The sequence below is a fragment of the Megalopta genalis genome, chromosome 1 (genome assembly GCF_051020955.1).
Source record: "Megalopta genalis isolate 19385.01 chromosome 1, iyMegGena1_principal, whole genome shotgun sequence".
Taxonomy (NCBI): Eukaryota; Metazoa; Arthropoda; class Insecta; order Hymenoptera; family Halictidae; genus Megalopta; species Megalopta genalis.
In genome coordinates this window covers 33,112,023-33,137,845 of record NC_135013.1, presented here as the reverse complement: position 1 = coordinate 33,137,845, position 25,823 = coordinate 33,112,023, and the positions used below count along the sequence as shown (strand labels likewise).

The following is a 25,823-nucleotide window of genomic DNA, read 5'->3' as shown; positions in this document are numbered from 1 at the left end:
TACTGATGTACTCCTATTTCTTAATCAAATGCAAAATTCTTTCAATAAAGTCATCTCTAATTTTATTTCCAACAAAAAAAAGAAAACAAGTACATTCTTATTTTTATCCTCATGTTGACTTGTAGCGATACATACAATTAGTAAGGTAATAGCACTTCCATGCTTGTATAGTGCATATATAGTTCGTTTCTATATTGTTTTACACTGAGAAACAAAAGTTCACCCGTAATTAGATGCTCCAGAGACGAAATAGTAATAGGAAAAATTTTATATTTTTATATACACATCGAATTCCAACTATCGTTTGTAGTTCGATCATTAATTTCTAGCTGAACATAATACATTTTATGTAACAACAATGTAATTACGGGTTAATTACAGTGTCATAGACTCGTTTAAATGCAAACATTTAATATATCTCACAGATTTCATTCATTCGTAGTTTTACTTCACAATTACATACGATCGTGTGATAATCATATAATTTTCATAACTTGATTATTTTAAGTCTGAATTTTCTATGACAGAAAACAACAGAACGAAAAATGTTCCCGCAATAAAAGTATTCACAGTTCGCGATAAACGGCTTTATCCGCGATTTCACAGCAAGAAAATCGAAGTTAAAATACGTAAATACATAGGTTCCATTCACTACTCTCATTAGTAATGTTATATAAATATGTAAGAAATATCTTATTAAAATATACAACACATCGGAATACTTTTCGAATGGAAGCTGCTATAAATAAATTAATTCCAATGTCTCTCGCATCGTTCCGCGTAACAAGAAAGATGTGAAAAGGCATTGTATCGTAAGAGGAATATTTATAACAATTTACAGTATTATATTTTATATTCGATTTATGAATAAACTGTATTCCCACAGCACAGTCTGCGATTCTTATCTGTTCTCACCTCTAGCAAATAGCATGGGAGCGTAATTATTCGAAATAAATCAATTATCTCCCATCATCACAAGGTTCTTGTCGAAATAGGTTTGTTGGGAAAACTTGGGCCAGTCGTCAGACGAACGGTCCAGTCCAATGTCTCACGTGAGTTGTATTGCTGGTAGTCGAAACACCATGCTTCTCTAATACAGCGGTTGCTTTAATTTTATTCTTGTATTTCACGTCTTTCGGTTTCAGCATACTTTTGTGGTTACTCAACAACCTTGAAGGCGTCAATATCGATTTATTGCTCAGACCCGTTGCTTCTAGAAAGTGATCGTAACCGCTGCTCAAATTGCTCGTCGTAGTAACAGGAACATTATTATTGTCTTTGGTTGTGCCGTTCTTTTCGTTCTGACTAACCGTGGCCCCAAGATTGCCAAGTCTCTCTGAACCGTCGCCTTCCGGCCTGTCCGGATCATCGGACAAATTGCACTCGTCAAGATTGAACTCTTCAAAATTCTGCCGGATGTCGAATTCTTGATCGAACTCGGCGTGGACGTGCTTCTCCTTCGTTTTATTTCTTTCCTTCGTTTGCTCGTCGGACTCGCCGCCGATCTTGAACTCTTCAAAATGGCGCACGATGTTGGTCACCCTAGGCACCTTCCTAGCTTGCTCTCCGCTAGCTTCGAGGCTGTTCTGTCGCGTCTGGAACGAGGAACGAACGTTATTGAATCGATTCTTCCAAAAATTCCCTTCCTCGTTCGTTCCCGTGGCTTTATTGATGGCGTCGTCGAAGTTCAAACTTCGCGCGGAAGTTATATTTATCCCGGCCGATTTCAACGGCGAGGATATGAAGCCGAAGATCTTTTTGCTGTGCTCGGAGGAACCAGATTCGAGCAACGGTTGCTTCTTCCGTGTCTCGTCGATCAGAAACGAGGGACTAGGGATCTTCTTCAGGATCAACGTGTTGTTTTTGAATTGCGGCTTAGGCGGCAACGCTGGTGGCGTTTTCGGAGGAGGCGATATTATTTCCGGCAGAGACTCGATGTCCTCGTAGTCAAGATTCTTCGCTATGGTCAATCCTTTCGAAGAAATCTGCAAGCAGGCCTTCTCCTCGATCATTTCCAATTTCAACGGAGGACTCGTCGCGTTAGCTCCTTTCGCTTTCTGCACCTGCGAGCAAGGAAACGTACTCCTCGCCTCCTCGACTTCTACCTTTGGCTCTATTATTACGATAGGAATGGCTTTCGATTCCTCCGATTCGTCTTCCAAGCTTGACTCGTGACTGGTGATATTCGCAGCAACGTTCGTAGGAACAGTTTGGGCAAGGCTCATCCCAAACTCATCTTCCGTGGCAGACGGCTCGAAACTGTTTGCAGGAACATCGTGAAACTCGGAGGCCGGCACCTCTTGTTCCGTGTTAGGTTCCTCGGAATTCTTCCTCTCCATCTCAGAACCCACCGACTCGATGTCGGACAATCTTGCCGGCTGAAACCGGACGATTCTTCCCCGATGCTTGAATCTTCTAGGCACGGAGAGTATGCTTTCCTCTTCCTCCATATCTCTCAAAAGAATCTGGTTCACGCATTCCAAGACGGAATTGTGGTTGCTATTTGGTCGATACGTGCTGTGCCTAAAAACGTCGTCGTTGATCCTGTCCTCGTCCGGATCGCTGTACCAGTTCCCGCTGGTTTCTTCCGTGTTTTGTTCTTCGATCTCCATTTTTTGGGCTCTGAAAAATATGCGAAAATATTAACATCCGTTGAACATGATTTATTGGACATTATTACACAATTGCCATTCTATTTTACTCTTCCCGTTATTGTAAGCCAACCGAAGCTCATTCAATTATTTCTCACACAATTCACAATACAATTTATATTTATATCAATCCACATTATTAGCAAAAATACTTAATTATAACTATCGAAACTTTTAAGTTGGCTAAGTACATGGTTCGTTTACAATCCTGACATATTTAAGTAAACATTCTTCGAAGTCCCATTCTCAACAAAGCGTCCAACAACAATTGCTCGTACACGAATACTCACATGCTATTCTCATTGGCGTTGTTATTACCACCCTCGTCGTTGCTGTTATTATTACTATAATCCTCAGTCGCTTTCAGCGGCTCCGGCACGGTCTCGGTTTGCTCCAAGTTCCTAGTTGCCTCGGTCTCGTTGCAAGCGTTCACATAAATGGGCTCCGGTTCCTTCTCCTCGTCCTCCGAGGCGAAATTGCAGTCCATCCCGTCGTCCTTGCTCTCGGTCCTCGCGATGCTCGTAGCCTCTATCACCTCCGACTCTTTGCAAGCTTTCGGATGCTTTAATCTACTTATACCTATCTTCTTCTTGGGCAATTTCGAGCCTTTCTCCGTGATCATGGCGTCCGCGTCGTCGTCGTTGTCGTCGAAAATCATCGTGGTCTCGTTCTCGCTGTCGGTGACCATGGTCGGTGTACATCTGCTGGACTTGTTCAGCGTCGAGCCAGGAGAAACGTCCGTGCTCTCGCCTTCGCAGAAACCCTCTGTGCTCAGCAGCGAAGGACTGCCCTCCGTGGTGGTCGTGATAATGGACACGTCCGTGTTCTCGCTACTAGTTAGACTCGTTTTCGAGATATCGCTGCCGGCGAAGCTGTGGGTCTTCTTCACTCCTCTGTCCAAGCCCTCGAGCGTAACAGGCACTTCCGACGAATTCAACTTCGTGATTATCTCGCATTTCAGCGTCTGGATGTCCTTGCTAATACTGTTGTCCTGCCTGAGGTCCGCCTAAAATTAAGTCGTTCGGATTTAGATATTCAGATACTAATATATATATATATTTATAATTTATAAGTGTACAGTAGTATAATGTAGTAGTATACTACTATCATTTATTTTATATATATACACTATTATCCTATTATTATTATTATCTATACTATTATCATTATATATATCTAATAATATATATTTATATATATATCTACACTATTATACTATTATCATTTATATTTTAAGCGTATTTTAAGCGTACTCTTGTTGAAGCAATCATCTACTAATCTGATTATTTAGAGAATAATTTCGAAGATCCTCTTTCACAGAGTGCAGTCGTCGAGAATCCTGTTACATAAATAGGTTTACAGAGAATGAAGTTACGCTATGATATATGTGTACTTGTAATCCGTACGTTTATACAAGTCGGTAGAAATCACGTTTAATGTTTGCGTTTGAAATTCGATTAAAAAACGGTATTTCACGAAGCAGCCACCGGATCATACAAAATGTCACATTTACGTCTATATTGCAACTTTTGACATTTCGATGTGGCCTATTAATAAAACATGATAAACATGTTGTTACGCGCACGTCGTAACGACAAAAATATTCAGAAATTTTCTAATATCGTACGCAACGAACATTGATGTTTTTCTTTCTTTTTTTTTTTTTTTTTAATAAACGGCGCGCTTCAAGAAGCAACACCGTTGGATGAATGATAAAAGACCATCTCTAATAATAATCGATCATCAATATTTACTTCGACGTTGGACGATTGCAGATGGCACTCATCGATGGTGTTCGCCGTTTCCATCTTTATCGTGGTTTTGCCGAGCGTCTGCTCGCGTTTGCACTTGATGTAGTTCTTCGTGTAACGCCTGAGCCTCGCGATCTCCAGCTGTTGATTCCTAATGACGTTGTCCTTTTCGCAGAGCAGTTGCCTAATCGACTTCTGCTCCTGCTTGAGCCGCGCTTCGAGGACGAGCAGGGCGCGAAGTATCCGCGAGAGTTGCTGGTCCCGGAGGCTCCTCTCGGACTCATGACCCGCGGCGCGATTGTCCAGCTCTTTCACCAGGTCGCGGCACCTCTTCGTGGCCGTCTTCAAGGCTTCCTGGGTGCGAACCAGCTCCTGCTTGAGCGTTCGCACCTCGGTCTCCATCTGAAACGCAGCATCGTTTGAGACGGTTACACGCGAGCAAGCGTACATTGAATTTTATTTGTTTATTTATTTTAATTTAGCATTTTTATTTAAAATTTTGATAAATAAATTTAATATAAAAAATATATATATATATATTATATTATTATTATATCATTATATATAATATAATATATATTATTATTATTTTTTATATATATATTATATTATATATTATATTACTATTATATTATTATATATAATATAATATACATTATTATTATTATTTTTTATATATAATATATAAAATAATAAATAATATAATTTATATATTATATAAATATATAATAATATTTAATTTTATTTGTTTACACATAAATCTTCTTCTTGTACTTTTACATCCATCGAACAACGGATCTTGCAAAATTTTCAAGCAAGATTAAAATTCGTTGCAACAGACACAGACAAGTGTCTCTACAAGTATTAATGAACAGATTAACGATCATGTATTAATGACCAGGTAAACGACTCTTGGAAAAATTACAATTACAATTTTGTAACGTAAAAGACCTTTTACCTCGTATCTCTGTCTATCGCGAGATTAACGATAGCCTTTTGAAACCCGATACATTTTTTAAAACTCCACTAAATGACTCGAATTTTTGTTTAAATGACGAATGTTAGAACTACTATACCTTTTTCTAATTTTGCTGTTACAGTAAATTCTCCCGAACTGGCGGTCAGACTGTACACAGAGAAACATTCGAGGCTCGTTTTTATGGTTGTCGATTGTCAATAACTATAAATAAATAAATATAAATAAATGAATAACTAAAAGGCCTGAATAATCGTATCACCTGTTCCCAAATTGTCCATTCTTGTGCGCAATCTGAGCGCCAATTAGGGAGACATTACTGTACCTATAAATAGACGGCAGATATTTATGCAAATTCTCATTTCATAAAAATCAGAAGAAAAGTTTTCTCTGCGTCGATTATAAGATTCTCAACTGTGAAAATAAAATAAAAATGCTACTGGATCTTGTTAATTCGCGCCTTCTTTCGAATGTTTAAACAAAATAAATACCTGAAGAACCGTTTTATTTAAACGCCTATCATAATAGCAGTATTATAAATTATAATACATATATACTATAATATAAATATATATATTAGTATATATTATATATATATATTATATATTATAGTTATATTATATATATAATATATATTAGTATATATTATATATATATATTATATATTATAGTTATATTAGTATATATTATATATATATATTATATATTATAGTTATATTATATATATAATATATATTAGTATATATTATATATATATTAGTATATATATATAATATCATGAAAAATACATATACGTAAAAAAGTATATTCGAACTTTCCACAGTACTCAGTAAGCAGGAAATTGACTGTGTCGCGTCGTCGGTATTGATCATTTGGAAACGTTTCGAAGATGCTGGCGAATACTGCGGGTCACGAAATCAAAGAGCCACTGGGACCGAAGATGGAACAATGGGGACACGAGACGAAAGACGAAAAGACAGACCTTCGCCGCTCGGCTCCGCAAGGAGGAAAGCCTTGAGTGGCTGACTTCGGCGGAACCCTGGAATTCGTCCAGGTGTAGACAACACGAAAACCGGAAGGACCTGACCTGCGAGAGCTGGTAAGCCAAGGGAGCAATAAAGAAAAGAAAAAGGAAAGATCGGGGAGCCCGGTCGAAATGAAACGGGGATTCATTGTTCGGAACCTTGCCTTAAGGTCCGGTCTGGTCTGGGTCTATTCTGTGCTTCCTCTGACCGAAAGGTGACTGCGAGCAATCTTGCCGAACTGGATTGTCGTTTTTGACGTTAGATCGTCCACGGAAATGATTTTAATGCGACGGCTAAGAGAATCTGAAGAAATATTATACTCTATATTTGACACCGGAACTACCATATCTAAACGCGACTAATGCTTATTTTTTTAATTAATTTATAATATATTATAATATATAATTATATTACTATATACTATATATTATATTATAGTTATATTATTATATATTATTATATTAACTATATATTATACTATATTTATATACTATATATTATTATAACTATATATATATATGTATTATAATTTATAATTAATTTATAATACTGCTATTATGATACGCGTTTAAATAAAGCAATTTATCGCTATTATTTATATATAATATTCATTATATGTATGTATTTCGGATAATATGTATATATATATATATATATATATATATATATATATATATATATATATATATATGTATAAATTTCTGGATATAATTCCAGATATTATAAAAGTGTTTAATATATACGTGATAAATATATATAATAAATTTTATTAATTAATATATATATATTTGTTATGTATATATTAAACATTTTTATAACATCTGGAATTTTAACAGAAAGAATTAGAAACCGGTCATCCCTCTTTTTATTATTATAAAAATAATCTCCACCGTTGCCCTTTATCCGTAACTCGACATCTCGGTGTAATAAAAAAACACGGACGAACATTTTTCTACGCAAATTCGTTTCCGCGTGCTCGATTTTCAAAGTAAATCGGAAGAATACAAATTTACTTTTTGATTGAAACATCGCTGTTCAAAGGTCGAAGTTTATTTATTCGATTTCTATTCTCTAAATCGGCCGAATAGAAAGAGTGAATTCGTATCTTCATGACACAGAATTTCATTATTATAACAACGTACATTATTAAAATATCAGCGTTTACAAATACGGCGAAAGCAACGAACCGCAACCTTTGTGTCGCACGAGAAGATTGGCAATTAGCGGGGAACCGTAACCGTTATTATACAAACGGAACCGTCAGGAACCACGTGTTTAACACATTCGCCGCGGATGACGCCATTTGGCGGTTTCGCTTACTTAAATACGCGCGAGCCGCCAATTAACATTCGCGACCGTGTTTTGCTGCTAAAGTAACTGTAAACAGCCGTGTAACGTCCGCGTCGTAAGTTCAATATTACAGTAATACGGTTGCAACGTGGTTATAATAATATGACGCGATCTTTGCAGCGGATCTGAGACGCGATAATCCCTCGCATTTCCACGGAACGCCGTCGCGCGTTCGGTGGCTAAGATATTACGATCAGAAGAATAATTTGCGAAGCGGACGACGACACCGGCTCGAGGTAAATCGATAAAACAATTTAATTAGCAAACAATGAACGTATCGCGATAGACGTAAAATTGCAAGTACATACTGCTTTCATTGCAAACTCGATAATAATCAGCGAACAAAATCGTGTAACAAATTTTAGGCCATCATTGCGAAGGGGAATCTCGAAGACTATGACAGTTTCAACGAACGTTTCCATCATAGTCTTCAGTTTCTTTTCCCGTATATAACTATGGCAAGGAACAATCTTCGAATAAAACGAACACACGCTAGATCCCAGCTCCATGATGAGACCAGGCTTATTGTTTATCGATTTATTCCTCTCTCACAAATGATTAGTTCCTCTATCGTATTATTATTAGGTTGGGGAATAAGTTCGTAGCGTTTTCATATTTTCTTAATCAATATATAATTTTCTAGATCAATAAAACAATTTAGTTCAGTTAGCAAACAATAGACGTAAAACTGCTGGTATGCACTGGCTTTCATTGCAAACTCGATAATAATCACCGAACAAAATCGTGTTTTAAAGAAATTTTCGGGTGTCATTGCGAAGGGGAATCTCGAAGACTATGACAGTTTTTATAAACGTTTCCATTATAGTCTTCAGTTTCTCATCCCGTATACAACTATGGCAAGAACGTTCTTCGAATAAAACGAACACACGCTAGATCCAAGCTCCAAGATGAGACCAGGTTTATTGTTCATCGATTTATTCCTCTCTCACAAATTATTAGTTCCGCTATCGTATTATATTTTCGTTTATTTTACAACGACTTTTTGCTGTTCGACAAAGTGTCTAATATTCGTTCGATAGAGCTCTTTCTGCTCTACGAAACTGTGCTAATCGCCTCTTTGAGCAATTTAATTTTTCGTTACTTTCGAGGCTTAGAAATGGAATATCCAGGAGGTAAAAAGCAACATTTTCGACACCTTCTCCTCTTCGCTTTTCATCGAGGCCAAAAAGCTGTTGAAGCAGCCCGGGACATTTGCAACGTATATACGGAGAAGGTGTCATAGTGGAGTCTATAGCACGGAAATGGTTTGCGAAGTTCAAAAATGGCGATTTTAACGTCGACGACACGCCCCGCGGCGGAAGACCTTCCGAATTCGACGAAGAGCGTCTCAAAGCACTTTTGAAGGAGGACGGTCACCGAACAAGTCGTGAATTGGTCGAAAAAAAATGAACTGCGATCATAAAACGATTCTCAATCATCTTCATTCAATGTGATTTGCCGAAAAATTGGGAGCCTGGCTGCCTCACGAGCTTAACGAAAACAACGAAGAAAAATCGTCTTTGATAAAAACGCTACGAACTTATTCCCCAACCTAATATTATTATTATTACTATTATTATTTTTAAATCGAAAAAGTCTTCGCAATTCGATGCCGCTCTAAGTGAACGATCGCCGCGCGTTTGTTTGCAGAAATAATAGGCAACGGTGTACCGACCGTGTTATTTGTTGTTCGGAAGCGTCCGCGCCGGGACAATAAATTTGCAATAAATTCGCGGAGTGGCGCGCGCGCGCGCGCTCGCGCAACAGCGGCGTCGTTCTCGTTCGGCGGTAAGAGACGCGGGCAAAGAGAGATCCGTTGTCAGTGGCGCAATAAGCCGGAGCCCCGGCGGTAAATTTATGGAAGCAACGGATCGCAGGAAGCCGCAAATTTTCGCGGCTGTACACGGTGTAATTACAGCGGCTGCTGCGAGAAACGTAACCGGCCGCGGGCCGCTTCCTCGGCGGTTTTCTTTCGCCGCCGGGGAAAGTAAATCCGCCGCTCGAGATCTTCGATTTTCGAGCACCGCCGCGCCGCGCCGCGCCGTTCCGAGTTCAACGCGTCTCCCCCTCCCCTCTTGCCCCCACCACCACCTCGCCCTTGCGACGCCGCCACCGCCACCTTCCGTCCGATTGTGCGCTAAGTTACGGCCGCAATTAATACACCCTTTAATCTATCGGCTGCGCCACGGTAAATCATGTTTCTTCTAATAATAAGCTTGTTTTTCTCGAACGCCCTGGCACACACACTGTAATTTCCCACGGACACGGTATCCCGTCGTGTGTCCGTCTTCGCCGGTTTTTCCATGGCCGTGTAGAAGAAGACCTATTTCGTATCTTCGAATGGTTTCAGCCACGACCACGCTCTCTGCTGTATAATAATGGCTCCGCGATTGTTGCAATTCGCAGCCCGCGGCTGCAGCGGCCTCGCCGATGCGTCGCGCTAGACGGAGATCGATGTTGCAGAGTATTTTTAACGATTCGTGCTTTATATTATACGTGATATATACAGCGTGTCCCAAAAATGTCTCGCGATCCGGAAGTGGCGGGTTCCTCGGATCATTTGAAGCAACTTCTTCCTTTGCGAAAATGTTCTCCGAGGCACCGTTAACGAGATATTAACGAAAAACAGTGACCAATAAGAATCGAGCACGGCTGACGCGAGGCGGCCCAGCCGACCAGCGCGCGGAGCCCGGTTCCGCTCATTGGCTCGGTCGCCTCGCGCCAGCCGAGCTCGCCTCTCATTGGTCACCGTTTTTCGTTGATAACTCGTTAACGGTGCCTTGGAGAACATTTTTGTAAAGGAAGAAGTTGCTTCGAATGACCCGAGGAATCCGCCACTTTCGGATTGCGAGACATTTTTGGTGATGCCTGGCCACCGAGCCGAGAATTGTACGCGCTTGTCGCGAAACCAGTGTAAACAGAAGCACTTGAAAATACTGTTACATTATTTTCATAATTGTTCGTAATATTACTGTGAAGGAAAATCAATTTTTATTGAACTGCCGTTCACTGTAATTGGGTGTAATAATTAATATTTCGAACAAAAGAGTCTGCGATCCGGTGATCACGTTTGCAGCAAAACGTCACGGTACTACGGAATATGACAGTTTTCCTGAAATTCCAATATAATTTATTGTTGAAATATTTCAATACGCGAGCGAGACACTAGTTGCAATGCTGGGAGTTGTCCGATCGGATCGAACACGATGCAAAGCTGACAACGCGTGCTGTCGGCTGTTCAGTGATGAATTTTGAAAATTCGCTCGCAGAGAGTTCTGCGTGTGAAAGTACCTTTCGATCAAGGTTTAATTCGAAAACTTACAAATTTTCTATAATATCATTATCGCGTCATTTATGTATCCATACGATATTATTTACATCATTTATTTATTTATCACTTATTTACTTATAATGTCATTTATCCTCAGCCATCTGTTCGAATATTACTTTCATATTTAATTACACATTGAATTGCGTGAAATAGTAACGCAATAATAATAATGGCGTGAATTCGATGTCCGATAAAGAAATCGATTAATTAATTGATTAATGTTTATTCTGTAAATAGCGAACTAATTCGCCTTGCTCGAGGCTAGATGATTATGGGAAAACGTTGACCGATGACTAAGATGACCGCACGCATCACCTGACATCATTCGGAGCTTCTACGAAATCAAAAACAAAAAAAAACTGCGAACTCTCCGGTTCCGGTGAACGCGACAGAAATGTTCGGACATTTTTTAAATCGACCTCCCCCCCCCCCCCCCGAGCGCGACGAATTCGTATCGCGTGACGTCACAAGGAATCCCCCCAAGACTGCAGGAATACGTATCCAATGTCTCTAGAAAGTGCAGATGACTCGTCCGTGTCCCGAATGCCAAGAATTCTAAGCCAACAAGCACGTCGTCAGCGCCGTTGCGATCAATCACGGCACGTTATTCCGAACTTATTAGAAATCTGGCCGGGCAGAATTTATGCGATCACGTTATTTGATTGCATGAACATTGAAAATATCTAAGTTCAACACAACGGGCGAACGAAAATCGTTGGATTTGTCGACGTTGAATTTAACCGACGACAATGTAACTATGAAATCTTTTGCTCAACGGTGTTATTTCTTTATCGTTACGTTTTATTGTTATTGTTACAATTAACTGGATCACTAGGATCTATTGAAAAAACAGTTATATTTGTCGAATTTACCGACGAGAATATAGCTATGAAATCTCTTTCTCAATGGTGTATTATTTCTTTATCGTTACATTTGATTGTTATTGTTACAATTAACTGGATCGCTAGGATCTATTGAAAAACAGGTTTATTCCTTTATCGTTACATTTAATTGTTATTTTATTACAATTAACTGGATCACTAGGATCTATTGAAAAACAGTTTTATTTCTTTATCGTTACATTTAATTGTTATTGTTACAATTAACTGGATCACCAGGATCTATTGAAAAAAAGTTATAGTACGTTCCCAGTACATAAAATAGGGTATTCAAATTTACTATATTATTATTACTATTATTATTATTTTATTATTATTTTATTATTATTACAATTATTATTATATTATTATTATTACTATTATTATAATACTACTAATAAATATAACGAATGTAGTAAATGAATATTCGAAATATAATATAAAATTATAATATAAAAATAAATAATATAAATTAAAGAAATATAATATAGTACGTCAGAAATTCTTTGGTCGTTCAAAAAAAAAAATTAATTCGTCACTGGCATTTAATATCGGATTATGCAATTTATGAAAGTTACAAACGAAACATTTTTGTCGCGCACGTCAGAATTCAATCGGCGACTATAGCAATTAATAGAATACATATCTTGGGCACACACGCGATACCTGCACGGCTAACAGATCGCGTTGATTGCAAGGCTTCCAAGTTATTAGGACGAAAGTTTCTCAGGCTGTCGGTAGTGCGGGAGAAATTATGCATCCCCATGGAACGCAGAAACAAATCATGTAATTCTGCGGGCGAACGTATTTCACGGCGCGGAGAAATTTCAACGTGTCCACGTTCTATAGTAATGTCTCTCTAATTGACGCTCGGATCGTCCACAAAAATGGACAATTTAGGAAGAGGAGACACGATTATTCGAGCCTCGCGGTTCATTTTTATAGTCACGAATTGCCAACAACTATTAAAACGAGCTGCAAGGCACGAATAATCGTCTATTACTTTTTTATTATTTATTCGAGCCTCGCGGTTCATTTTTATAGTCACGAATTGCCAACAACTATTAAAACGAGCTGCAAGCCTCGAATAATCGTCTATTATTTTTTTATTATTTATTCGAGCCTCGCGGTTCATTTTTATAGTTACGAATTGCCAACAACTATTAAAACGAGCTGCAAGCCTCGAATAATCGTATCTCCTCCCCCCAAATTGTCAATTTTAGTGGACAATCTGAGCGTCAATTAGAGAGACATTACTTTACATCCTTTCTAATGAATATGGAAACACTCTTTCTAAAAATGGGAATTACTTCAACAACGTTCTACGATTGGCATTATTTTTACTTGAGAAAGAAAAGAAAAGAAAAAAAGAGTACTGTGCACGCCAGAAATAAAACAGTCTACTACAATTCGTTTCCGAAAGAATGCCCGAGAACGCGTACGTCTAAACCGGAATAATGTCTCCCATCGAAAGAAATCCGAGTTCGAAATTCAAATGGAATTTTCACAAGAACACCGAGGTCACGTGACCGTCGCCGTCAGCATAACCCGAGTGTCACAGGCCGAAGAAGCGTAGGTAATACGGCGTCCTCGCGATCCCGACACCCACGTATCCAGTTCAGGTTATAAAGTGGCTCACGGAGGTGACGAAAAAGTGTGCTGCGAGACTTTCTCCGTTGTTGACCAACGGTTTTTCGTTCGGTCCATCGGCACGGTGCCGCGGGATTGGAGGTCAAACGGCCTCGGCTCGGCTCGTCCCATCTCGTCCCGTCCCGTCCCGTCCCGTCCCGTCGCGCCACGAATCGAATCGAGTCGAATCGTCGTCACCGTGCGCGCAGCGAGACACCTCTCTTTGTGGTACAGTTACCCATGTTTCACGGTCCGGCCGTTCATCAAATTCTTCTCCAGAAGCAAGTGTGCAGGGGTCGTCGCAGGAGAGCCAACTTCGAACACACACACACACACACACACAACGCTTCCACCACCACCTCTCTCTCTCTCTCTCTCTCTCTCTCTCTCTCTCTCTCTCTCTCTCTCTCTCTCTCTCTCTCTCTCTCTCTCTCTCTCTCTCTCTCTCTCTCTCTCCAACGACGGCGAACGGTTCGGTTTCGCAGCCGATCGATCGAGATCCGGTCGTTTCTGTCATAAAAAAAAATCGGCATCCCACGGGACGAAATAATCGGCCGCGTGTCGTTCACCGGCCGACGACGGAAACCGTCGCGTTCTCTTTTCTATCCGATAACTGGGGAAACAACACACTTTCTCCGGCCGTCCCGGCGTAACCGGCGAACAAGGATCCATAATTATCGCACGAAACGCGCAATAACTGTACGTAACCACATTTCTCCTGACCCCTTGTGTGCACCCGGTATTGAAATCGGCAAGTAGAACACGTCGCGATTTCACTAAAATCGCGGGACAGCGGCGACGAGTCGAGCCGAGGATACATTAAACGGCATCGATTAACAAACACGTTGAATGCCACGCCGGTTTCACAGAAATTGTCCAGTGGCGACACGATGAATTTTCTTTTATGCGATACATATAACGTTGAAATATTATCTGCAATATAATAAGTTACAGTGTAGAACCGTGTTTGACATATTAATTGCGACAGGGGTCACTGTTTGTATCGACGATGGTAATAATACAAAATTTTAGATATTGACATTTGTTTGAAATTATGTACAGGGCGCCCCAAAGATATCTCGCAATCCGAAAGTGGCGGGTTCCTCGGGTCGTTTGAAGCAACTTTTTCCTTTGCAAAAATTGTCTCCGAGGCACCGTTAACGAGTTATCAACGTAAAACAGTGACCAATGAGAGGCGACCGAGCCAATGAGCGGAACCGAGCTTCGCGCGCTGGTTGGCTGGGCCGCCTCGCGTCGGCCGTACTCGATTCTTATTGGTCACGGTTTTTCGTTGATAACTCGTTAACGGCGCCTCGGAGAACATTTCTGTAAAGGAAGAAGTTGCTTCAAATGATCCGAGGAATCCGCCATTTTTGCATTGCGAGACATTTTCGGAACATCCTGTATATAATTTAAAACAAATGTCAATATCTAAAATTTTGTATTATTACCATCGTCGATTCAAACAGTGACACCTGTCGCAATTAACATGTTAAACACGGTTGTACACTTATTGCAGATAATAATATTATTAATAATAATATTATTGCAGATAATAATATTATTAATAAAAATATTATTGCAGATAATATTTTTGGGACATTTCAGACATTTTTGGGACACCCTGTATATATTTCTATCAATTTAGGCGCGCCGGTCACCGGTGGCCGCCATGGCGTCACCGTTAAGTGTGCCGGTCACCGGCGACCCCCGTGGCATTCGACGTGTCGAACAAGGATTTGATCATCGTCGGTTCGTTTTCTCATGGCATTGAAAGAATTAGGTTTCATTAAATTGCCGAGTCCACGCGCGTACTTACTTACTTACTTTACCTGCTTGCTTGCAAGCAAACCGCGAGCCACGGAATCGTGTCATTCGCATCGTGCACAGCCTTCGCCGATTGCGTCAAGCAGCGGCATTGCAAACAATGTATGTATATGTAATTGCGGTTGCGACGGCGTGTTAAATCGTAAGGAACGTCGCGTGCGACAAATTTCATCGCTGTTGGCGCCCCGCGTGCACTAAACGCGTGGCCAACGAAACGGTTACAGAGGTAACAGACACACACACACACACGTAAAATTGATACCGGGGATAATTGATCGATGCGACAATTCGATACAACTTTACGACGGTGTTGTAACTGGAACTCGTCGAAAGCGTATCGAAGCGGAAAACGTGGCAGAAATTGCAACGAAAGAAACGTGTTCCGTCCACGTTACGTTTTCGCGCATAATCTGTGTAGCTTATTTTATTACTCGTTTCCTGTGACCCTAATTAATAACAATCTATACCGTCGTAACCTGTTGAACGGACCATCAAGAGCATCTCTCTTGGCTACGCCTGTTAAGAGCGCGCGATTTAATTTTCTTTTCTTTGTTTTTTTTTTTATCTATAAATCGAAGCGTAATTCTGTTCTATTTTTTTCAGTTTTCTTTTTTGTTCTCATCGAGCTGGAATATTTCATTCGAAGCTGGAATATTTCGACGAGGCTGTTTTCGGGTGCTCGTAAAGCTCCGCTGCTGTTCACGGGGTACAGTATACTTTTTTTGAATGCGAAGTTATTCCCAATGTTTTCCTTGTCGTTATTTTTTTATAACGTTACCTTCGTTTCTCCACGCGGAGCGATGCGCGTCTATCCGATTCTCGTGAACGATTCCGAGCACGTGGCCGACATAACACACATCCGGATTTCGCCGCACAGTCCCGCACGAGTCAACTGAATTTTACCCGATTTCGACGTAACATTTTCTGTCACTGGTCCTCGAGGCATCTGTCGTGCGTCGCCTCCTCGAGGATGCCGGTTACGAGCGCAGCCGAGAACAACCGAGACCGGCCGAAGGTCACCGAGGCTTGCCGAAGAGCAGCGCGAACGGCCGAACGTTCTCGCGTGCCTGACATATTGCACTTCGAATTCCCGAAAGCACTCTCCCGATTATTTTTCCGTGTTACCAGCGTGTTTCCGGTTCATCGTGCCGTTTCGAACGAGATCCACGCGATTTTCCGTTCGTCACCGTTGCGACAGGCGAACGACGAGTCGCGCCGACGAACACCGAATGCAAGCCAGTCGAACTTTGGTTACGAACTGGTCAGTCAGAGAGTGGACAGTTAGGCCCAAGAGGGAGTAAAGAATGGTAGGGAGAGGGTTGTTGCAGACTCGGATTTGGGAAATCGTTATTGTACGCTGCGCCGAGAGAGAAGAACGACGATCTTTCCGTTCTTCTACGAAAGCAACGATCGTGCCATTAAAACGCACAGTTTGTATTACTTCCTTTATCTATCGTGTGGACGAATTAGATGTTAATTTGACTATGTTTGTTCGTCTAAGTATTATTCGTCTAAGTATAGCGTTAGATTACGAACTGTTACACGTAATAAATAAAGTATCGAAATTGATCCTTTTAAACCTAAACAGCTTATATATTGGGTTGTCCGAAAAGTTCGTGCTATATATATAAATTGTACAGAAAATTCATTTCTATAGTAGCACAGCGCCTGAACGTTCCAGTAGACGCGCATGCGCGATGTTCTATTGTAAATTTAAATATCTCGACAGCTCGCCGAATGTCGCAAACTGTCGAAAATTGAGACACTAATTACGTCGAGTCGTGTACAATTTTCGTAGCAGCCGTTGAAAAATTATTGAGCATGGAATAACGATAATAGTGAGAATAATTAAAAAAGGATAACAATTGGTATGTTCGATGTGTATCGTGAAAAAAAAAAAAAAATTCTGCACCGAGATTTTTCGAGATTTTCCGCGAATGAATGAGGACATGATTTCAGGCTTATCCTACGTATTTAGGTGGCGAGCATGGCGGAGCCAGGAGCTCGAGGACTCTAAGTGCAGCCCTGACTCGCGGCGTCAGGCGGGGGAGGGGGGGGGGAAGGAAGAAAGTAAGAAAAGCGGGTAAAGCGAGAGGGAGAGAGAAATAGCCCTGTTCCGCGTGCTCACGTGTGCACGAATGTTGCGTACGTTTTCTGTGTGTGTGTGTGTGTGTGTGTGTGCGGTCGCTTTGGCGACGGGACGAAAACAGGTAGGACCCATCGATAAAAGCCAATACGTAATGCGAACGTGAAGCGAAGCACGCCTTTTCCTTTTCTTTTTTTTTTTAGGTAAACCGTGAAACTAACCTGCGCGTTTCCACCCACCACCACCACGTCATTGCGGAGTCGAAGTAACGAACAGCTGACACAAGCAGTCTTCCGGATCGCGGCGTGCCGGGATTAAGCGATCGAATCATCATCGTCGGGTACTTAAAATTCTTCGTCCGCTACACGGCCGATTTTGCAAGATTTCTAATGAGTTGACGCGACTGGTTTAGAAAGAGGAATACGCGCTTCACATTCACTTCCACCGATTCTTACGATCCACGCTCTGCGAAGCAACTCGGTTCAACTGGTACAGGCGCCTTACAAAGTGGAATAACTTTTTCCAAATTGAACCAAATCGCGCGAATTTTTTTTTGGAGACGTTATAGAGGCACTAATTTATCTGTACGTTCGTTAGGTTGGGGAATAGGTTCGTAGCGTTTTCATATTTTCTTAATCAATATATAATTTTCTAGATCAATAAAACAATTTAGTTCAGTTAGCAAACAATAGACGTAAAATTGCTGGTATGCACTGCCTTTCATTGCAAACTCGATAATAATCACCGAACAAAATCGTGTTTTAAAGAAATTTTAGGGTGTCATTGCGAAGGGGAATCTCGAAGACTATGACAGTTTTTATAAACGTTTCCATTATAGTCTTCAGTTTCTCATCCCGTATACAACTATGGCAAGAACGTTCTTCGAATAAAACGAACACACGCTAGATCCAAGCTCCAAGATGAGACCAGGTTTATTGTTCATCGATTTATTCCTCTCTCACAAATTATTAGTTCCGCTATCGTATTATATTTTCGTTTATTTTACGACGACTTTTTGCTGTTCGACAAAGTGTCTAATATTCGTTCGATAGAGATCTTTCTGCTCTACAAAACTGCGCTAATCGTCTCTTCGAGTAATTTAATTTTTCGTTACTTTCGAGGCTTAGAAATGGAATATCCAGGAGGTAAAAAGCAACATTTTCGACACCTTCTCTTCTTCGCTTTTCATCGAGGCCGAAAAGCTGTTGAAGCAGCCCGGGACATTTGCAACGTGTATACGAAGAAGGTGTCATAGTGGAGTCTATAGCACGGAAATGGTTTGCGAAGTTCAAAAATGGCGATTTTGACGTCGACGACACGTCCCGCGGCGGAAGACCTTCCGAATTCGACGAAGAGCGTCTCAAAGCACTTTTGAAGGAGGACGGTCACCGAACAAGTCGTGAATTGGCCGAAAAAAAATGAACTGCGATCATAAAACGATTCTCAATCATCTTCATTCAATGTGATTTGCCGAAAAATTGGGAGCCTGGCTGCCTCACGAGCTTAACGAAAACAACGAAGAAAATCGTCTTTGATAAAAACGCTACGAACTTATTCCCCAATCCAATATATAGATATAAATATCAATGATTTCGATATCATACGTAGACGTAAAATATTGATCGAGAATACAAATATGTACAAAAAGTTAGAAATATATTTTTATACTACAGCTTAAATCTTTTATAAGAAAAGAATGTATCCTCGGGCCTGCATCCGGAACCGACATTCCCGCGCGGAATGATTATTATCATCATAGAGCTCTCACAGTTTCATTATGTCGTGCAAGCACTTTTTTCGTATTATCTAAGACATTACAATAATTGCTTCCGGCGAGTGAAAGTAACGCGCAGTAATTGCAAAAAGTTCAGCATTAATTGATGCCAGGCATTATCTGAACGAGTCTTTCACCTTCTTTTGAAGAGAGGCGAAATTGTAGCGCGCGCGGCCACGAAATACATGCTTTTCATTATAATCGATATTTCGTGAAGCAATTTTACAAATTATTTTTTGAAAATTATTCCACGTCACGAACAGAAAGAAGAAAGATAGGAAAATACGATTATTGTCAGATACGACGAGCGCCGCGCGTCGTAAACGAACAATTTCAGATGTAATCGAATATTCGCGTGTACACAGGCGGTTCCGTTTGCCCCCCTCGTAGGTTCTCCGTTTCCACAACGACACCAGATATTAACGTCGGCGGAATGTTATCGACGCGAACAGCCGTTCTTGATCTTGTCTGAACGAGATCGTTCTCGGCTGTACGCGATTGTCCTAGAAAACGAGATTCTACCGGTCGGCGCCTTGTGCCCGCTATAGTTGTGCAATTGCTATGTAACGACTTTGTCGAGACCTTCTTGCGCCGCCGGCTAAGTGTATCCGGTTTTTACGGAAGTCGCCTTCGGAACGTATATTTAACATTAGAACTAACGAATCTTGGAAATCCGCGTGTTCCAGAATTATCTCGTCCTTCGTAATTAGTAATCTCGTGTCAAGCTGGTCTGCGAATTTTTAACACGTCGAATGCCACGGGGGTCACCGGTGACCGGCACTTAATTTGGCGGCGACGCCATGGGGGCCAACGATGACCGGCGCTATTGATAGAAATATATATAATTTATGAACTAATTATATGAATTATATGAATTATAATATAATTAGTTATGTATTATAATATATAACTATAATATAATTATAGTTATATTATAATATAACTATATTATAACTATAATATAATTATAGTTATATTATAATATAACTATATTATAACTATAATATAATTATAGTTATATTATAATATAACTATATTATAACTATAATATAATTATAGTTATATTATAATATAACTATATTATAACTATAATATAACTATAATATAATTATAGTTATATATTATAATATATATTATTCATATATATTATTATATGAATTATATTATATATAAATATATATAATTTAAAACAAATGTCAATATCTAAAATTTGGTATTATTACCATCGTCGAATCAAATGGTGACCCCTGTCGCAATTAACATGTCGAACATGGTTATACACTGTAACTTATCTATTACAGATAATATATCAACATTATATGTATCGCATAAAAGAAAATTCATCGTGGTGCCACGAACAATTTCTGTAAAACCGGCGTGGCATTCAACGTGTTAAGCATTTTTGAACATTGTCGGATCACTTGCGGAACAGCGAAAAGCATTCCAACAATTTACAAACACCGATTGTGTATTTTCGGACAATTTTTCTTTTCCATAAAAAATTCGCAGTCTCATCGTAACGACTCCTTCGCCGGCGAAGCAAGCGTTAGAGGAGTGGGTAGCTTAGTTTGGACCAGCAGTTTCTCTCGAGAAAGAGAAGTGCTGACAGACAGCGTTGTTAACGGTATCAGCTGATCGTGAATTACAGTTCGAGTTTAGTTCGGTAATATCTTGCCGAAGAAACTATGCATTAGGAGAGATATTTACGGTGTCGCTGGTCGCCTTTGAAATGTATTTTGGGCGCCGCGTAAATTCGCATTCGCGGCTGCGCTTTCTCTCAATTTGTTTCTCCAAAGAGGATACCTGCGATTCACAATAGCTGTCCGTCCCAGTCCTTTGAAACCTAGGGGTTGAAGCGGACAGGTGTTACGACCTCGATGATCTTCTCTTTTTTTTTTTATTTAGAGGCAGGCCATAAATAAACTGGCTCGTTGATTTATCGAAGTCGAAACAGATCTGGTCATTATAATTCAAGGATGAGACGGCGAGGATCTTAATTGTCGTTTTGAGAACCGGGCCGAGGGAACATCTTGCGCACAGTCGAACCGTTTACCGGCATCTCGAATTTTCCCATCGCGTGATTTATGACGTTATAATTATTGGAAACGACTGATAACGCCGAATGAATCGTTTACGGTCACCGATTCCGGGATTTATAGCAGGCCGGGCGCACAGGAAGCGTCAACGGTAACGCCGGTCTATTATTAACCAGCTTGTTCCTTTTTTTTACAACAATGTAATGCGCCTTTTCTGCGCAACGTTGTCCTATATTTTAGTGGTTAAACATAGGATGTTCGGTAACTGTAGCGTACAGTGTGTTAGATCAAGTACTATAATTTAATCAGGCACTAGCGGTGGTCGTGTATAGCGGCATCTAATTATGACATTACTTTGTAATTTCCATAAACGCATCGATGTTACAATCTCATTTCCTGCTTATCAAGATGAAGGAGATCCGAGGCGGTTCATTGTTTGCCGCGGTGTGTTAGCGGGATTCTTTTATTTACGTTTTCCTTTTTCTTTTGTTATAAATCTTGCTTCAAGAAAGTTCTATAATTATTATATTTACATAATTATGATATTCGACTTTCGCTGTCGGCAGTTTACAGAACATAAAGCTGATTAGGGTTGCAACGTCACTTATCGGTGCTGACAGCGAATTAAAGTCACACGAATTTTTCTTGAAACAATATATTATATTATAATTTGTATATATATTTGTGTATTAATATAATATATAATATATAATATAATATATAATTAATTGTATATATATATATATATATATATATATATATATATATATATATATATATATATATAATTATAATATAATATATATGCAATACAAATACAAATATATATATATATATATATATATATATATATATTTGTATATATATTTGTATTTGTATTGCATATATATTATATTATAATTATATTTTTGTATATAATTTATAATTAATTAATTTCACATAATCCACAATTACATGTTACAATTATATTATGATAAGAAATATCGACAAATTTCTAATCGCAGCAACCGCGAAGAAAATGGTACGTGGAAGGGGTTAATCAACGAAGACGATTGTCCAGTTGTCGTCCTCGCTCGTTCCGCCGCGCGGCGTTCCTTCGACTCGATATTAGGACGAATTTATTGATCAACCGGGCAGCGGACAACCAACCACCGCCGAAATTGTTCGACTGTCAGCCACCGACAGTCTAGACGCCGGCCGCAGTAAAAAGTTAAACCCGTTCTGGGTACGCGAGTCGAACGCGAAAGGAACCCGAGCCATTATTTTCCCGGACGTAATACGAGAGTTTTACTCCACTTTGACGGAACAAAGGGATCGGGGGGCATAAAGCATCCGACGACTGTTTTGGCCTTGATCGTGACTCAATCGCGAGGCTCGAAGAAAAAGCGACGAGCAAAAGAAAAAATATGAAAGGAGCAAGGAGGACGAAGCAGAAGAAGCAGAAGAAGAAGAAGCAGAAGAAAGGGAAGGAAAATGGCGAATACCCTCCTCGGGGAGCAGCACTGAATTCAATCCTGCACGATAACGTCTCATCGATTTATTAACTCGGTTACCCTTAGAAACACGGTTCGCTGGCCCTCGCATAGTCCCGGCAATACGGATAACCGTTATCACGATGCACGAACACAATCGATTCTTACCGTCTGGGTGTAGTCCGACCACAGTTTCGAGTCTATCCTCCGCCTGCATGACATTGTTCCCGATGATTATTCCCCCTTTTTCTCTCTCTCTTTCTCTCTTTCTCTCTTCACCGGGACGCTTGTTCAGCTCGAGATAAGCGGGATTCGCCACTCGAGGCAGTCCACCAGGATCGGCTCATTTGCCCCTTTATTTCGCCGCGGACCGTTCCCGGAGATGATTTCCTCTCTGCCACGGGGAAAGCTTGATCCGCGGAGAGATGCCGCCTCGGATCGACGCCGATGATTTATCGGGCCCGCGGATTCTGCATTCTTCTGCGTTGATGCAACGACCACCGACGGTTTTCTTGTTATCGCGGCTTCGAACGGCACGTCTCGCTCGGACGGCCGCGACGTGTGTTCGTCGACGAACAAAACGCGAAATCGCGTTGGAAAGAATTTCGCGTGAATAGGAGCCCGACTTCTCGCTCCCGGATTCGTCGAGGTCGTCGAAAGCTATCCGTTTGATCTTCGCGCTTTGGTCTCTGTTATTTTCTGTTGTACTCTGTCATTTCCGCTTCTATTTTATCCTTTCGGCTACCGGACACTTCCCGCTATTCGAGGATTACTCCATCGAGCGGCACTCGCGGGTTCCTCCCCCGCCGATCTGGTAACGTTCTACGCTCCGCGGAAAATATCGCTCGACGAGCGGAGATCGATTTGGAAAACGCGCCGATCGAAGTTCCTGTCAGTCGCGAAGACGAATTCTCGTCCGTCTCACACCTGCGCGCCGATTTTCAGCGACTTTTTCTCTGCCTTTTTTCGATCGGCTTCTTTTGTCGCACTCGCCGGATAATCTCGGGAACTCGAGAACTCGCGGAGCAGGTATTACGGCTCGGCACAGGAGCCTTTTTAACCCTTTCGCGGCGAACGCGCGTACCCGATGCTGTCGCGAAGACGAATTCTCGTCGGTCTCACACCTGCGCGCCGATTTTCGGCGACCTTTCCTCGACTATTTTTATCGCACTCGCCGGATAATCTCGAGAACTCGCGGAGCAGATATCGCTGCTCGGCGCAGGAGCCTTTTCAACCCTTTCGCGGCGAACGCGCGTACCCGTTGCGGACGGCAACGTCACCGACGCGCATCCTGCTCGAAACGATCGAGACGGATCACCGATCCCGCGACGGCGGACATTTCGCGGCAAAAGTTCGCGTGCAGACTCCTCCTCGACGGTCGCGCTGAAACGCGAGGAGACGCGCGCGAGAGGAACGCTTGCGACAGAGACGCGTCGGCATTGCCGAAACAACTTTTCGGAATAATGGGCCCGCGGCGACTGTGCTCGCAGTTGCGAGCTTCGACGGGCTCGTAATTGGCCGTTGCGCGACGTTAATTGGCCGGAATTAATTGGCTGCGACGGCGTCGATCCTGCCGCTTCGTTCGACGGGAGACCCGTTGCCGATGTCGACGCGCGAATCCGCGGCTTCGAGAGGCAAGCGGCGCGATTTCCGCGTTTCCGTCGCGATACGCTTTTGCCCCGCTTTGCGGCCGATTTCGGCCGATCGAGGGAAGTCGAAGGGAAACAACGATTCCGCGCGACCGGAATAATGGTAATTCGTTCACGAATTATTTCTTCGTCCCTCGTTTGTCGCGCGATCTACTCGTCTCTTCTTGTCGTTATCGCTTCGCGGGTTTCCGAACAGCGATTTATGACTCCTTCACGGAATAATCATTCGTCGTTGGAATAAGCATAATTTTTTTTCGACGATCCTTCTTCGGTGTTTCTAGTACGTTCCTCGGCAAAAGAAAGCAGCTTCCTCGCGAACTGATATAAACCACTCGGTGTTACTCGTCGTACAATATTTTTATGGCGGAGGTTCTTTCCGCTTCCCGACGCTGCTTGCCCATTATACCATCATGTTGCAGATTTATTACAGAATCACGGACTCTCCTTTAATTGCCCTCTTCCGTTAAATTAAGCGGCTTTCTCCTTATTACGCGTTCGAATGCGGGGCCGTTTCTCGGCCCAGGAAACAATATCTCGACGCTCGCTGCTGCAACGGTCTTTGTTTCTTTCTGTTCTAATCGAGGAACAAAGTAATAATTCGCGGCAATCGTCGCGGCAACGGGATACGTTGGACGATCCGTTTTTCGTCTCTGCCGGGCCGGGGAAACGTGTTCGCCGATCTGTCGATTCACGGGGGCACTGTCATTCGTCGGTGCAGGTAATTTCGTGCACGAAACACGGCCAAAGTCCACGTTCCACGGGAACAAATGCGGCACTAACTGTTCTCGACGTGACTGTTCGTTATCAGTTGGCCGCGGGGCGGTGATAACAGCCCGACGATAATGACGCCGATCTTTCCGATACGGTTGTACTATGACCAGGAAACTCCGTGAACAGATGTAGGTAGCCGCGAAGGATTTGGAGGCACGACGGAACGCTGGAGATATACAGGGTGTCCCGAAATTATCGAGCTTCTAGGAAATGAGGGGTTCCCGAGGGTTTCTGAGGGTTCCTTTCGAAATTTGGAACAACTTTTTCCTTTGCGAAAATGCGATCCGCGGCTTCGTTTTCGAGTTATCAACGAAAAACACTAACGCTCCGCCCACGCGACCACTGCCGCCGCGTCAGACGGCCGGCGCGACGCGGCATTGGCCTAAAGGGCGGAGCGCTGGCCGCGCTCGCTCTCCGATTGGTCAGCGTTTTTCGTCGATAACTCGCAAACGAAGCCGCGGATCGCATTTTCGCTAAGGAAAATGTTACTCGGAATAACCTCAGGAATCCCTCGTTTCCTGGAGGTGCCATAATTTTGGGGTACGCTGTATATCGAATCCGCCGCGACAATTGAATCGAAAAATAAATAAAGAATATTGTGTGTCAAACAGTTTGAT

At 41.6% G+C, this 25,823-nt stretch overlaps 1 protein-coding gene and 1 long non-coding RNA gene across 5 annotated transcripts in view; one reads left to right on the top strand and one right to left on the bottom strand.

The window, feature by feature from the left end:
• Nucleotides 1-45: 45 nt before the first annotated feature.
• Nucleotides 46-25,823, bottom strand: part of LOC117217920 (uncharacterized) — a 109,082-nt gene continuing 83,304 nt past the window's right edge. For 2 of the 4 annotated variants that reach the window (XM_033465818.2, XM_033465817.2), the window contains exons 2-4: nucleotides 4,406-4,804; nucleotides 2,942-3,657; nucleotides 46-2,622 (exon numbers count right to left, since the gene is read on the bottom strand). In XM_033465818.2, coding sequence (XP_033321709.2) covers nucleotides 1,023-2,622; nucleotides 2,942-3,657; nucleotides 4,406-4,804 — 2,715 coding nt within the window. In that variant the 3' untranslated portion in view covers nucleotides 46-1,022. Of the gene's footprint in view, nucleotides 2,623-2,941; nucleotides 3,658-4,405; nucleotides 4,805-16,196; nucleotides 16,870-22,954; nucleotides 25,209-25,823 lie in introns of those variants that run through there. The other 2 variants (XM_033465819.2, XM_033465820.2) reach the window with 2 other exon arrangements.
• Nucleotides 15,864-19,183, top strand: LOC143260472 (uncharacterized). The gene is made up of 2 exons (XR_013034690.1): nucleotides 15,864-16,124; nucleotides 17,708-19,183. It is a non-coding gene; the product is annotated as an uncharacterized LOC143260472 (long non-coding RNA).